The 16,255-nt window shown below is 34.9% G+C and overlaps 1 protein-coding gene across 1 annotated transcript; it reads left to right on the top strand.

Moving 5' to 3' along the window:
* The first annotated feature begins 266 nt into the window (after nt 1–266).
* On the top strand, nt 267–15,171 carry LOC117912407 (probable sucrose-phosphate synthase 1). Its single transcript, XM_034826975.1, has 13 exons — nt 267–565; nt 1,122–1,211; nt 4,888–5,129; nt 5,289–5,352; nt 5,515–6,213; nt 6,402–6,518; nt 6,724–6,855; nt 6,989–7,165; nt 11,734–11,787; nt 11,878–11,940; nt 12,061–13,017; nt 13,138–13,265; nt 14,453–15,171. Exons 1-13 carry the CDS (start codon nt 383–385, stop codon nt 14,724–14,726), a joined length of 3,180 nt encoding a protein of 1,059 aa, XP_034682866.1. The 5' UTR covers nt 267–382; the 3' UTR covers nt 14,727–15,171.
* The last annotated feature ends 1,084 nt before the right edge of the window (nt 15,172–16,255 follow it).

The following is a 16,255-nucleotide window of genomic DNA, read 5'->3' as shown; positions in this document are numbered from 1 at the left end:
TATAAAATTCATGTTATAATGTTTGAAATAAAAATATCCTTATTTTTTCTTGTAAAAATAATTATTTTTTAAAAAACTTACATATAAATATTTATAATAATTAAAAGTATTTATATAAAAAAATGGTTACTTTTTTTATTGAAAAAAAGACACGGTGGATAAATTCACAGATATAGGATTATTCATCCCTTTTATGTCAAAATTTTGTGCTTCACTGTTCGTTCGGTTAAAAACACACCTCTCTCTCTCTCTCTCTCTCCTCATTCTCACGATATAGAACAGCAGAACCAGAAACAACGGTCTCCCTCCATAAATTTCTCTCCCTGGAATTCTGCATGCTCTTTCTCGCTATAAACAATTTCCACATTCTCTCTCTAGAAAAATGGCGGGAAACGACTGGCTCAACAGCTACCTCGAAGCCATCATCGACGCCGGACCAAACCTCGGCGACGCCAAGTCCTCTCTTCTGCTCCGGGAGCGCGGCCATTTCAGTCCCACTCGCTACTTCGTCGAAGAGGTAATCACTGGCTTCGATGAGACCGATCTCCACCGCTCCTGGGCTCGGGTACGCCACCTCCACCTCCACCTCCACCCCCGTTTCTCATTTCTCTCTTTTGTGTGTGTGTGAGCTTTTATTTTTTATTCTTATTTTGAATTTTTAGGTTCTATTCATTGGTTCTTTGAAATGCGGTTTGTCATTCTTGGATTTGAACCAGTTTGTTTTGGGAAGCATATGATTTTTTTAATTTTGATTGCTTTGGTTTCAAATTTTATTTATGTTTTCCTGTGTTTGATTCATGTTTTATTTGAATCATCGTTCTCAGATTTGTACTGGTTTGGATTTCGGAAGATATTAATGTAAATCAATTAAATTGGTTATGGCACCTCTGAAATACAAAATAGGCAATGATAAACAAATAGAGAAATAATATAAATAAATTTGATTTCGTTTCTTTTATATATTTGATTAGTCCTTTCTCTCGTTCTGGATTTGGCGTATTTTTATTTTAAAATTGTTTTTTTAATTTTAATTCTGATTCAATGGGTTTAAGTAATTATTGTTTCATTTAAGCAAGTGGTGGTTGTTGTTGTTTTTATTATTGTTATTTCATTTTTGGTAGGCCTCTGCAACGAGGAGTCCACAGGAACGGAATACCAGATTGGAAAATATGTGTTGGAGGATTTGGAATTTGGCTCGAAAGAAGAAGCAGGTAAACTTTTTTGGATATTTTCTTTTCTAGATACAGTGGTCACTAGTATTAGAGTCAGTTGTGATTATTGATACAGAGTTAGATGATTTAAACATAGTGCATTTATTTTGATAGGTAAATATTAATTGAGGGCATTGATCAGGATCAAATTGAATTGACAGCATGGTTAAGTCTGTCATGTTTGAAATATTAAATCAGATAACATGGCATGGTAAATGTTACAGATGATGATGTCATGTTTAAGCATTGAGCTAATTTGATGCAACCCATCTAATAAAAGATCAAAATGCAACACTTTACATGGCATCATCATCTGTAATCGCATTTGTTGTTGCATCATGTGTGCTTATTATGCGATGAGGCTGAAGTTATATGAGAGGCACAATCTCTCTGAAAAATATGGCATAGCGGCACTAGGTTATGTGTCCAATATGGTTGAAAAGGGGACAGTCCATAGTGACACCTCATCAGATTGAAATTTGGATCCTATAGCCCATGCAGCTATTTTGTCTTAGTTGAGCTGAGTTTTTTCTTTTTCAAATTTTTGTTGAAAGCCCCCAGTGATATAGAATACAACATCTCTTGTTTAGGATCGAAGGAGAAAGAATAACATTTGACGAAGGTAGTAGGAGGAAGGAGAGGTTATCAATTTCTACATCCATTACTTATCAAAAAAAAAAAAAAAAATTTACATCCCTCAATTCTTTTTGAAATCAAAATTTATTGGGTGGAATCATGATGCAGGGAGAAAAAACTAGAAAGTTGTAAGGCTTTGTTTGGTTCTCAAAATTTAGGGAATTAGACTTGAACTACTTAGGATATAATTTCCAAGGATGGGTTCCAAGAGTTAGTTATTCTCATTCTATTGGCATTCCTAGAATCCAATTAAAGAAATTGTTTATGTTGGTGCTCTACTTTCAGTTTGTGTAGAAATAAAAATTACCCAATTTCTTAATAATTTGTTGCACTAAGCCTTAACCCAAGTGGTTAAAGGATTGGGATGGGGAATTGGGGGATTCCAATTCAAGTCCAAGTAGGGACAAAAAGAATGTCACCTATCAAAAAAAAAAAAATCAATAATTTGTTGCATCACTAAGTGTATAAAATTAAAGTTAAAAAGATCTTTAAGGGTTTAAAACTATAATTTTATTGAAATATTTACCCCATCACCATGAGACATAATGTATACACTAATTTCCATTATACTTTAAAATTCCAAAAATAAAATAATCTTCTAAGGTCATATATAACATAATACCATAATTTTCTGTGTATTATTCTATTTTATTATTTAAAATACTTAAAACTTAAAAAAGGTAAAAGGTTTGCAATATCACTTTTCTTTCTTGTAGTTTAGGTTCAAATTTTTCTTTTTAGAGTAAGTCCAATGTAGAGTAAAGGGTTTGGTATTCATATTTTTTTTCTTCTTAATTTTCATCAAATTTTTATTTTTAGACTAGTTCTATAATTTTTAACTATCTTTATTTTGAGTCATGAAAAACTATTTAAAAAAGTTTTATGTTTGAAAAATTAGATAATATTGATGTCCTATTCTATAAAAACCACATAGACCAATCTTTGCATACCACATGTCTAATAAATGTCATGTGAGCTCCATTATGATATGATTAATTATGGAATGCCACATGTTGGTACATAGTACATTCTAAAAACCAATCTCTACTAACATGACATGTAGCACATCTCACCCTCGATCTCCAATGCATGGATAAATCTATGTTCTTCTTACATAGCTCCTATGTAATAGTGCTACACCATCTAGACATACACTGTTATCCCCAAACATATATCCGGGTTACTCGAATGCCCATAAAACATGGATACCCTCCTATAGCAAATGCCAAGAAGGTCTTTCCTTCTTTACCTTTTGGTGAAGGTGACATTAGGTGCGCCTAAGAGGGCTGATTATTTCATTCTTGTTACAAAAATGATGTTTTTGGTCTGATAATCTCCCACATTCCCTTCAAAGTTAACACCCTTGACACAACACCTTAATGTTAGAGTTAGGAGTGGGGATCATGCAGTCTGAAATAGACTTGGCACGTCTTAATGGTGGAACACGCAATCCTATCATCAAGCACTTTGGGATGGTTTGAAGGTCTTAGTTTAGTGGTTAGAGTTTGAGGTTCACTGAGATGGGACTAAAATGGGGAACTATTGCATCTTTGTGACATGTATCATCTCCAAAAGCTTCCACTTCATTATTGATTCATTAATATGGGAATTACTATTTTGGAGCACTATAAAAAGGCTCCATTTCTTGCCAAAAAAAAAATTCCTCCTCCTTCTTAGTGCTCTCCTTGATTCCATTGCCACTCTCTCCAACCCCTTCTTGTTAGGATAGAACCCTTAAAAGCATAACATAATGTAACAGATTTGAAATTCATGATTTATTTAATGATATTCCATTTTCACTTTTATCCATTATAATTTCATGCATTATACTTTACGAGCATTCTCACTTAGCATCTCTTATATTGTATATGACTTGGGTGGGTTAGGAGTTGCAAGGAAAATCTAAATCATCAATTCCTTGCAAATATATGATTTGTTCACAATCAATTTCAATTTTTGGGTCTATGCAACCCATTAGAGACTGTAATACACTACCTCCTAATTGGAGGGATGGGTGGTTTTGGCCATCAGGATGGGTTTCCCACGGTGAATGCACTTGTGTTTATGGTTACACATTGAACATGAGTTATGGTGAGTTGTGACGTAAGGTTATCAAGCAGTCATGACATCACCAAGCTATTTCATTGTGTCTTCTCTCAACTTTGAGAGAATACTGAGTTTGTGTCTAAGTTAGCAGTAATTTTGACTTTCAGTATAGATGTTTGCCTCATATTATCTCCTCATAATTTCTCCTAGTTCCAATTTCTTGTGCATTCTAATCATTATGAGGTCATCGATATTTGATGAGATGCTTCCAAGCTGTCAATTCCTGAATGACTGTTGGAATTCAGATTTGAGGACATGTATGATACATCCACTATTTTAAAGTTGTGCATTACATTTCTCTGACAGTTAAATGGCCATCCATTAAAGCAGTGACTTCATTGATTTGGCATCCATCATGCCTTAAATGTTCTTAGGCTCTTTTAATTATTGTAGTAAATTGGAATTGTGAGGATGATTAATTATGATCGTCAGTTCTTTTCCTAGGGAACTTCATTTTTATTTGGACATACTAATTCAATCTTCCTTGAGATTCAAGCTCTTGTTTGCAAACTAGAAATAGTCTATGCATATCTGAATTATTACTAGTGGATATCCTCATCTAGGATTAGTTTCCGAGAGCTTTACTAAACAATAGTGATGATGTGGCATGCTTTTGAGTTTCTTTTAACATTATTTCATTCTTCATTTGCAATATTTTGCTTAATTAGCTCACTTAAACTGCAGAACAGGAATAATTTGTCTAACTGATGGCTTACAGGGTTGTTGGTTGTTACTCTTGAGTGCTCAAATGTATTAGTTTTAAGTTTGTTGGATGAAGTTTCAGATGATTTGTGTATAAGAATGTTCAATTCTTTTCTTTCACCTGTACCTCATTTGTGGATAAGAATGTTGTTTTTTTTCCTAATAGACATATATTATTCCATTTCATTGTCTATACTCTCTCTCTCTCTCTAAACTTGGTTTTGTTATGTAGCTTGAGGGAGAGGAAGCTCAACGTGTGGCTAAACGTCATATTGATCATGAAAGGGGACGCAGAGAGGCAACTGCTGATATGTCAGAAGACTTATCAGAAGGAGAGAAAGGTGACACAGTTAGTGATCTGCCAGCCCAGGCTGATAATTTTAAAGGACAAATGCGGAGAATCAATTCTATTGATGTTATGGAGAACTGGGCTAGTCAACACAAGGAAAAGAAACTCTATATTGTATTAATAAGGCATGAACTAAACTTTTTGTGCTCGCTTTTTAATGGAATGGCTGGAGGTTTATCCTGAATGTGGCTTTAGTTTTTAAATATAGATGTTATTTAGAGTATAAATTATATCTGTCATTTGTGATGGTACTCGATTCCTTTTAACAAGCCATATTTATGCAGTCTTCATGGCTTGATACGTGGTGAAAATATGGAGCTCGGTCGTGATTCTGATACAGGTGGTCAGGTAGCTTGGTCTCAAAATTCTGTCCAAAACTCTTGTTGATGTGGTTTTGCAACTAGTTAATCTTCTTTCTTCTTCTTCTTTCTTTTTTTTTTTCATCCATGCAAAGGACCACAAATCACAATATTGTTTATGAGGTTGTTTTGATTGTGTTGATTGTATCAGGTTAAGTATGTTGTAGAACTTGCCAGGGCCTTAGGTACAATGCCAGGAGTTTATCGGGTTGATTTGCTGACAAGACAAGTATCAGCACCAGATGTAGATTGGAGTTATGGTGAACCAGCAGAGATGCTACATCCAGTAAACTCTGAAAATCCAGTACAGGAGACTGGTGAGAGCAGCGGTGCTTATATAATCCGCATACCATTTGGACCAAAGGATAAATATATTTCAAAAGAACTCCTCTGGCCCCATATTCCTGAATTTGTTGATGGTGCACTTGTCCACATTATACAGATGTCCAAGGTTCTTGGAGAGCAAATTGGTAATGGGCAACCAGTCTGGCCTATTGCAATCCATGGACATTATGCAGACGCTGGTGACTCTGCTGCTCTTCTCTCTGGAGCTATAAATGTACCAATGCTTTTTACTGGCCACTCACTAGGACGAGACAAGCTAGAACAACTCCTGAAACAAGGACGACAATCAAATGAAGAAATAAATGCAACTTACAAAATTACTCGGCGGATAGAGGCTGAGGAGCTAACCCTTGATGCCTCTGAGGTTGTAATCACCAGCACGAGACAGGAGATAGAACAGCAATGGAGTCTATATAATGGCTTTGATCCAGTAATAGAGCGAAAACTACGAGCCAGGATCAGACGCAATGTGAGCTGTTTAGGCAGGTTTATGCCTCGTATGGTTGTAAGTACTGCTTCTGTACTTCAGTTTAGTCCTTTATTTAATTCTTGAAGGTTCTTTTTCTTTCTTTATTATTATTATTGGTATCTAATTTAGTTTTATTGGTTACTATTATGTTGTTTTTTGCTGATATAGCCATTTTGATAACTTCCCTTTTATTGTGTATTTTACATTATCATAACAATGTGCAGATAATTCCTCCTGGAATGGAATTTCATCATATTATTCCACAAGATGGGGATATGGATGGAGAAATTGAAGGAAGTGGAGCTGATCCATCTTCTCCAGATCCACCAATTTGGGCAGAGGTTTTAACCTCTCTCTCTTCACCATCTCCTTTGGTTTGTAATAGAGAGTCAGGCAACATGAAAATAAGATACCATTGCTTTCAACTTGGTGGTTACCCTTTTTTTGCTATAGATAATAAGAAGAGGAACTCCTTTTTTTTTTTTGTCTTTTGGTGCAATTGAGATTTTGATTCCATTTTTTACTTTGGTGATTTTCATTTGGCAGATAATGAGATTCTTTACCAATCCTCGCAAGCCTATGATACTTGCTCTTGCAAGAGCAGACCCCAAAAAGAACATTACAACTTTGGTCAAAGCTTTCGGAGAGTGCCGCTCACTCAGGGAGCTTGCCAATCTTGTATGGCTAAATCTTTGAATTGCACCCGTCTAATAAATACATTTTCATGATTGTGCTTGTGCCTAGCTGTTGAAACGGCTCATTTTTTCTTTGGGGTTCTATGCCAGTGATTTTGCAATTTCTACTGTTGCAGACATTAATAATGGGCAACCGTGATGACATCGATGAAATGTCTAGCACAAATGCATCTGTTCTTATTTCAATACTTAAGCTGATCGACAAATATGATATGTATGGCCAAGTGGCTTATCCTAAACATCACAAGCAGTCTGACGTTCCTGAGATTTACCGTCTGGCAGCAAAAACAAAGGTATTCTTTGTGATACTGAGAACAGGATTGTACTTCAATAAATAATACCACATAAGCACAGGTATATATCCTGGTTGTCATTGTTGTGTGAATTGTGAAATTTGCATTTGGATAGTGTCAACCCATCTCATACTGGTGCACCTTTGTCTGATGTACCATGGAGTCCTCTTAGTTCATCCCCACCTTCCGCTGCACCTCTATACCCAAGGGTGAAGTATGGATATGGTCATGAATTTCATTACATTTCTCTGCACTGCACACATATCTGTCCCTCGTGTCATGCATTTTATCATTGAGATGAAAGATGAATATGCTGTACTGCTATGTGATTGACATAATGCCTGCCAATTAAAGTGAAATGAAGTTATTTTGGGGTTGCAATAATACTTTCCCCATTGGCACATGGTAACATTTTGTGGCTTTTGAGTGTCTTGTTTGCCTTGGCATGTGTGACTAGCATATGGAGTAGGGATGAGAATGATGGGAGCTTTTCAGATAACCCAGCCTTGCCTTGCCTATTGGGATGGGTATGAGTGAGCTTCAAACATGGTAGGGGTGGGTTTGGGGTTAAATGGTTAAACCCAATCTGGATTCAATCTAGGATAGGTCTTAGCCTAGCCCGCCCCAGACATATTATTTAGTTCCTACATTACCCATATTCTTATAGTTAATTGTATATATAACAAATGCAAAGCCATAATCTATGCCTAGTCGCTAATTCCATGCCTTTATTTCTTTTATATTGTAGTAGGGAAATCAATTTCATTATCGCATCTTCTGTGGCTTAGTCTCTCTTCATCTTTAAATTTCATCTCCAGGATTCATTTTTATTTTATTTTATTTCTTCTTGTTTGTTCAGTTTCTGTTATTCATTTTTCCTAAAAAATAATTACTATATTGGGAAGATGAAGTATAAGATCCTAAACCATGGTTTCATGATCAAAGGGATTATTGTTTGATCTTAGATTTAACAATCTCAAACACCACAAATAAGTATTCATAGTTGGGTTCTTTTTTCGTTTTTTTTTTTTTTTTTTTTTTTTTTGGAATTTTTCAATTTGTTTTTGGGATTTGCTTGTTTTAGAGTTGTTTTCTAGATTTTGTTTGTGAGTTTGGGTCTGTTTGAACCTTTCTTTTTCATATTAGTTTAGTTGTACTTCTACTAAAAGATTGCTTCCCCCCCTCTTTCGAACTAGATTTTGGATTTACATCAAGTTAAAGGTCGATTTTCTTTTATTAAGTAAAAGATTGATTTTTTGATTTTTTTTTTAGCTTTGTTTGACTGTTGAGTTTAAATGCAATGGTTTGTACTAGTAAAACCCTACCCTTGAGCAAGGCATGATGTTTCCAATTAGATGTCAAAATTAAATGTGTGCTTGGACCAAGGTGCAAGGTGGCACAAGAAACACCTCTTTCTAACTCTTTATGAAGTGATTCGAAACCATTTCTTTATCTAAAAAACTTCTAGATTGATTTTGGCCAAGGGAAGCTCATGAAGCAACATTTTCATTGTTTTTAGTTTCTAATCTATAAGTTAGGGAATTTCCTATATTTGGTTGCCTAAAGAATTCAAGTGACTAAGTGAAGTGAAGTTATGTCAAGTTCATAATAATGCTTTGGGATTGGCACATGATGCCATGGTGTGGCTCTTGAGGAGTATGGATGACAATGGTGTGAGGTTTTCAAGTATGGGGATGTATATGAGTGAGTTTCAAACAAGATAGGGTTGTGCTTGAAGTAAAATGGTTAAATTCAATCCGGATTCAACCTAGGATAATGTTTAACTTAGGCTGCCTAGGTATATTATTTATTTCCTGGATAAAGTTTAACATGGGTTGCCTAGATGTATTATTTATTTCCTAATTTACAAAAGTGATAAAAAAAAGAAAAAAAAAATTGGAAGAACGGACCTACTCCGGTATACTTGTGATATCTCATATTGAATAGGTGAAAAAGTTTCTAATATTATACATGTATAGGATTTTCTTAATTGGTGTAGGCACATTTTAAAGTCGTAAAGGTCCATTAGGCTTAAAGCAAACAATATCTACACGAAAGGAAGTGAGTTGTTACAATGGGTATAATAGTCAATTTTTTATGCCCGATGTGGGCTTTGTTTATCTATTTGACCTAACAATCTTGTGGGACACAAAGAGGACGTTGTGTCTATATTTGGGGAGGAGGACTAATTGTGATATTCCATGTTGGATGGGGAAAGAAGTTGATGACACTATGTATGTATGAACTTCTTTTAACTATGTAGACGTGTTTTAAACCCGTAAGGCCCATTAGGTTTAGAGTAGACAATATCTCATGGAAGGGAGCAGGTTATTATAAATGATATTAAAGTCAATTCTCGACCTTGATGTGAGTCTTTGTCTATCAAGCTCTACAAAGGGTGTTCGTTTGTTTGGTCCCACAATCCTATAGGACACGATAGGGATATCATGTAAAGAATCCCATTTGGGCTAATTAAGAAAATATTATAGTGATATATTACTAATACATGTACAAGAATACATTACATAGGCAGATTACAAAAGAATAGATACGTAAAGAATAGATAGGAAAAAAATCTCTACAACTAGAAAAGATCTCTATAGCTAGCACCTAGGATAACAACTCCTAGGATCTCCCGAGATTTCCAACATCATGTCTACATGGGGGTGATTGTGATATCTCATATTGAATAGGGGAAAAAGTTTTCAACACTATATATGTATGAGTTTCTCTTAACCATGTAGACACGTTTGAAATTCATGAGAACCCATTGTACCCAAAGTAGATAATATCTACATGGGAGGGAACAAGTTGTTATAATACTGATAAGACCCATACATTTGTATAAGATCATACAAAGATGTACGATATAAGAATATACAAAGAATTTCGACAATTAATTGTCCTACCCAATATTTACATTCATTTCTTCCTTATTGTATAGAAATCAATTCCGTTATGGCATCCTATGCCACTTAATCTATCTTCATCTAAGATTTTTTTTTCTCTTTTTTTTTTTTTTCCTTTTGTTTCTTTTGGTTTTGTTTGTTTTTGTTTCTAAGTTTACCTAAAAATAATCACCATGTTTAGCAAGACGAAGCACAAGACCCTCAACCTTAGTTTCATGATGAGAGTGATAGTCATTTGATCTTAAGACTTAACAATCTTAGATACCACAATTAATTCTTGTTTTGTAGTTAGGTTCTTCCTTTTTTTTTCTTTTTCTTTTTCTTTTTTTGAATTTATAGTTTTCATATTTTGTTGTTGCATTTGTTTGTTCAAGATTTTGTTTTAGAGTTATTTTTTAGATTTTATCTATGAACTTGGTTTTGTTTGAACTTTTTCCTTTTTAGATTAGATTAATTGTACTTGTACTTCAAGATTGAACTTTCAAGACTGGGAATGTTTTTTTTCTTTTTGGCTTTAAACTGGATTTTCTTTTCACATTGAGGTAAAGATCGATTTTCTTTTATTGAGTTAAAAAATCAATTCTATGTTTTGATTGTTGAGAAAAGGAAAGAAAGAAAATTTTATTTGAATTAATATTGCATGCTCATATAATGTTTATTTTTCTTGATTTCTATTCTCATTTCCTAAGGAAATAAACAAGATGAGACCAACCTACATGTTCAACCCCTCTGGTGCTGAACTGGGGATTGGATCGATGGTTACACTAACTCAATTTGAACCAGCAATGGGCTTAATGAGTTCTCAGTAAGTATGAGTAGGGAGGGGTATGCCCCATCCCAAACCCATCTCATTGACATCCCTAGGGAGGAGTCTCTACTGTGGACATTTGCTTTTCCTAGGCATATGGGTGAGAAGAGGTATTTTAGTTTCCCTGGTAATAGCATATAGTCAATCTGTGAAAGGCTATGAGGGCACTTGGTTGTAAATAACCTAGCTGAGCTGAAATGTCTTACTGTTTGAGCTCAGCTGAGCCAAACATGGTGTGTGTTCAACCTACTGTTCAGTTGCAGAGAAACTTGGGTATGAAGTAGGCATAATTAAGCTTTGCTCAGCATTTTTTACACATGCCCAGTCTTCACTTTGCTTACATGCTAAAATGAATCTATCTCAGTTTCAATCTTATTTGCAGTTGTAGACCAAGAGGGTTTTTTAATGCTCAAATCACAGATGAAGCAGGTTAACTCTAGAAACAAGAGAAGGAAGGCCAGTTAACAATGCCCTTAACTTCAAGCCCTAGCTTTCAGTCATTAGAAAATAACATTCCTCAGCATATCATAGTTTTAGGGCCATCAGTGGAATTAAGCAAATAATAATAAGAATGAAGAAGAAGAGAGAGCACAGGAGGGGAGGATACAAAATATGTGATTACTCTTGGTAGAAACTTCTTGCTTTGTTTTGATGACTTGCTGGGAGAAAAAGGACTACATCATCATTTATACTCGTTTGTTTTAAGTTTTATGTTTAGTTTGGGAATGTGGTCTAAGATAAGTAACTATTTTCTTCTGTGAATTTAATTGCCTATGAACAATATCAATTACACTAAAGTTCTGATTTCTAAATGTTGCTTGAGGTCTCACTCTGATCAGCATTTTTTGTAGGGTGTTTTCATAAATCCAGCTTTCATTGAGCCATTTGGGCTGACTTTGATTGAGGTGGGTTGTCTTTATATATTACCCATATTACTTTATGCTTCAGATTTTAATATATTAGCAAATCCAACCTAAACATTGTCCCCCAAACAGGCTGCAGCTCATGGTTTGCCCATTGTTGCCACAAAAAATGGAGGTCCTGTGGACATTCATCAGGTATGCTACCATTTGAATCCTCCAATATCTTACTTAGAATAATTTCCTTGTCTCTATTGTGGCTGTATTGAGATAAAGTTGCAAGCTAAACTTTCAATACTGGCATTTGGCTTGTTACAGGTTCTTGATAATGGTCTACTGGTTGACCCCCATGATCAGCAGTCAGTTGCTAATGCTCTTCTAAAGCTTGTTGCAGATAAACAACTTTGGGGAAGATGCAGGCAGAATGGACTAAAAAACATCCACCTTTTCTCATGGCCAGAGCATTGTAAGACATACTTAGCTCGGATAGCCTGCTGCAAACAGAGGCAACCAGAATGGCAAAAACCTGACGATGGATTTGAAAGTTCAGGATCAGACTCACCTGGTGGTTCCTTGAGAGATATACAGGATATATCTTTAAATTTGAAGCTTTCAGTGGGTGATGAAAAAAATGAAGGAAGTCGCACTCTTGACAATTATTTAGATTCTGAAGAAAATGCTGTAAATGGAAAGAGCAAGTTAGAGAATGCTGTTTCTTCATTGTCAAAGGGTGTTTCTGTAGGCACACAAAAGGATGGGTCCATCTACAAATCTGAGCATCATATTGGTAGTAGTAAGTCCCCAGCATTGAGGAAGAGGAAGTATATTTTTGTTATTGCTGTGGATGGCGATGGAACAACTGATTTTCTTGAAAGCATTAAAATGGTTGTTGAGACTGTCAGGAAGGATAACTATGCTGGATCCGTAGGGTTCATATTGTCAACTTCCTTGGCCATATCTGAGATGCACTCTCTTCTGGTATCAGGAGGTCTAAGTCATTCAGATTTTGACGCTTTTATTTGCAACAGTGGTACTGAACTTTATTATCCATCTTCAACTTCTGAAGATGGCACTCCTGGGCTTCCATTTCTATTAGACTCAGATTATCATTCACACATTGAATACCGTTGGGGTGGAGAAGATTTGAGGAAAACTTTGTTACGCTGGGCTGCATCTACCACTGATGAAAAGGGGGAAGAAGGACCAATTGTTTCTGAAGACAAATCAGGATCAACCACACATTGCTATGTATTCAAAGTGGAGAAACCAGAATTGGTAAATTTTCTTTGCTTGTTATTGACAAACTTCCCTCAAATGGTAGTGACATCTCTTTTGATGCTTGTTTTCTTGTAGTTTTGGGTTTTTGATTTTAAATTGTTCTTTTTGTCTTCACAGATCCCCTCTATCAAGGAACTTCGAAAGTCAATGAGAATTCAGGCTCTTAGGTGCCATGTTATATATTGTCAAAATGGTAACAAGCTGAATATCATCCCTGTCTTGGCTTCTCGATCTCAAGCCCTCAGGTATGTGCACCAAAATTTTGTCCTGGTTTATTCCTAGTGGTTTCTTGCTTTTGTCCCATGTGATCTGAACACATTTTTAATATGACATTGTGAAGTATTATTAGGATTACAGGCTTCATGCTTTAAAGAAAGAGATCTCTTAAATATGACATTGTGAGAATATTATTTGGATAACAAGCTTCAAATTAGAGAGCTTTCTAATATGGTATCATGGAGTATTATAGGGACTTCAAGCTACAGATTTTCTAGCTCAGATGAGAGAGAGAGCTTTTTTCTATGACATTGTGGAGAATTATGAGGAAGGAGGGAGGGAGGATTAAAATCACAAAACCTGCACGAATCAATCTCTGTTTTTATTTATGAGAGTTGCTTTATAAAGCTTCTTCTTTCAGTGTCTTTGTGATCACATACAAAATATCCCCCCACCCTTCCTTTCTTTTTTCTTTTTTTTTTTTTGTGATATAAGAATCTTTATTTGCTTGGAGTGTCACTGTCTATTACAGCACACACACAATTGTTTCCATCTTTGGTGACTATCATATCAAGGAGAAAAGAGTGCACAACTCAACCCTGATCTTGCCTATCTTCTTCTCCTTCTCACTGCTAGTGTTCAATAAGATTTGGTTAAAAGCAGGATGATTGGCATAGATTTTGGTTTGATCACTGGGCTTTGTTGACATCATTTGGATGTTAGGCTGATTTTTGGAATGTCTAGGGCCTAATATAGGAAATTCTACTTTAATTTTAGCAGCGTTACCATGCAATTAGAATGCAAAGCCAACTATGGAGACCCTGGGACTAGGACCCCAATTTCTCTGTTTCAGGCTTACATCAGAAAATAGAGAAAAATGATTTTGTATCCCAATATAGACAAAGAAATTATTTATTTCAAGAGGAAAGTTTAATATAGATTTCTTCCTTTTGTGTTTTCTTTCTAGAACTCAGTTCCTTTGTTTTCTTCTTTTAATAAACTAGAACCATTTGAAGATATTACAGAAAAATAAACTAGACTCACTTTAAATGGTAAAACAGATTGATCATTTTCAATTTTCACTTTGCATCCAAATGAATGTTTAATGTATTGCAACAATTTACTCTGCTGCATTTCTTTCAGTAATTTTACGGTCACACCTTGTTTCCTAAGATGTTTACCAACATTGTTTATCACATGGATGAATTCTATCCAGGTATCTGCATGTCCGATGGGGCATAGACTTGTCACATGTTGTGGTCTTTGTGGGAGAACATGGGGACACAGATTACGAAGGATTGCTCGGTGGACTCCATAAAACAGTGATACTGAAAGGAGTTGGCTGCAGTGTTGGTAAGCATCATGCTCACAGATATTACCCTCTCGAAGACGTTGTGCCATTTGATAGCCCCAACATCACTCAGACCGAAGGATGCAACAGCAACAGCATAAGGGCATCTCTAGGGAAACTAGGGGTTCTTAAGGTTTAAGAAATTACAGGTTTTTCCTTTCCTTTCCTTTCCTTTCCTTTCCTACACGAATATGATAGCATAAAACGCCAGATATGGCCATCTCATCGCATGGTTTGGCATCTGACACTGCCTTGAACCCAATAACTTGCCAAAAAATGACCTCTTTTTCTTCTATAACCTTGCTTTCTAAATGAATAACTGAAACCCCATCTGAATTGCACTCTTGGGTTTAGGTGTATCTACTGGAATCCTAGCTCATCTTTGTCTGAAACTTTTTTGAAATACAACAAAGGCGGTTATGCTAGGGTACATGAGTGTGAGGACAGAGTACCAAAGCTCAATTATTGCGTTTCATGTATTCTTCTTCTCTTTGTTGTTTAGCTACGTGGTAGTGAAGTTCTAAATCGATGAGCAACTGATCTCCTATTTACCTTTAAATTTGATTCAAATTCTTTTTTGGTAAGACAACTTGTGTGTTCCTTCTTTTCTTTCCTTTATTTTTTTTTTCTTATTTTGTTTCTTTTTCTCAGTGGGGATGTTTACTTGAACTACTCACATTAATCAGCAATTATATGCCCATCAAAAAGAATCTTTTGGTGAAGTAGGCAAGTTAAATGACAAGTTGTTAAATTAAACTCCATAATCTTACAAAAGAACTGCAGGTTGTACCATAGGAGGAAAAAAATTTGAAGCATCTCCTTAATCTTGGGCTTGTAGCACTTTAATGAGATCATCAAACTAATCCCTACTTGGATTGATTTTTAACAAGTCAAAAACATTCTTATTTTATTTTAATAAGAGTGTCTAAACGAGAAAAAATGTTAAGAAAAATAATTTTTTCATATTTAATTTAATTGTGACAACTATGAAATAAAGATCAAATAGAATTAAAATCAATTAAAATTTACATATTTTTTAATTATTTAATCTTTTATAGAGAAAATGAAAAATATGTAAAATAAGTTTAAAGTCTCATATAAAAATAATTTATTGATTTTAAATCTATTTTTTATATGTTTCAAAATTTCTTTTTTTTTGCATTTTCTCTTCAGATTTTTCAGGAATAAAACATATTATTTATGTTTGTTTGATTAATTTTGTTTAAAAAACTTATGACTTAAAAATGAACTTAATATAAAAGTTAGAAAAATGTTATTCCTCATAAAAAATCTATAGCCAGGGTCAAAAATCATTTACTAGATACCGAAACTCTATACTTGTTTGATTAATTTTATTCAAATATAGAAGTCACACAAATGTTAGTCGGCATAAAAGTTCTATTTTGATTTATATAAAAAGTTATCTCAAATGGGATTAAGGGGCGAAATTTGGTTTTACTAAATAGGAAAGAAAGCCAATTTTGGAGCCCATTAGCCCACCCACCTGCAATCGAAGTGATTGTAACTAAGACCCATGACCCATTTTGTAATTGACAATGGCAATAATACCCAAATGAAATATCGTATAACCATTTGATATCAAAACTTCCCCCATTTAGCTAAAATAACAAAGTCTAATCTTTCCAGGTTGTCCTTCTTGACCGGGTT

This window comes from Vitis riparia, chromosome 4 (genome assembly GCF_004353265.1).
Source record: "Vitis riparia cultivar Riparia Gloire de Montpellier isolate 1030 chromosome 4, EGFV_Vit.rip_1.0, whole genome shotgun sequence".
Taxonomy (NCBI): Eukaryota; Viridiplantae; Streptophyta; class Magnoliopsida; order Vitales; family Vitaceae; genus Vitis; species Vitis riparia.
The sequence above is the reverse complement of the archived record's forward strand: the minus strand, read 5'-3'. Positions and strand labels throughout refer to the sequence as shown.

Excerpts from the sequence above, each read along its gene's own strand:
- LOC117912407 (XM_034826975.1), top strand. The coding sequence starts at position 383 with ATGGCGGGAAACGACTGGCTCAACAGCTACCTCGAAGCCATCATCGAC. Across the intron at positions 5,130-5,288 it reads CTCTATATTGTATTAATAAG|TCTTCATGGCTTGATACGTG; the intron begins GCATGAACTAAA and ends ATATTTATGCAG. Across the intron at positions 6,214-6,401 it reads GGTTTATGCCTCGTATGGTT|ATAATTCCTCCTGGAATGGA; the intron begins GTAAGTACTGCT and ends AACAATGTGCAG.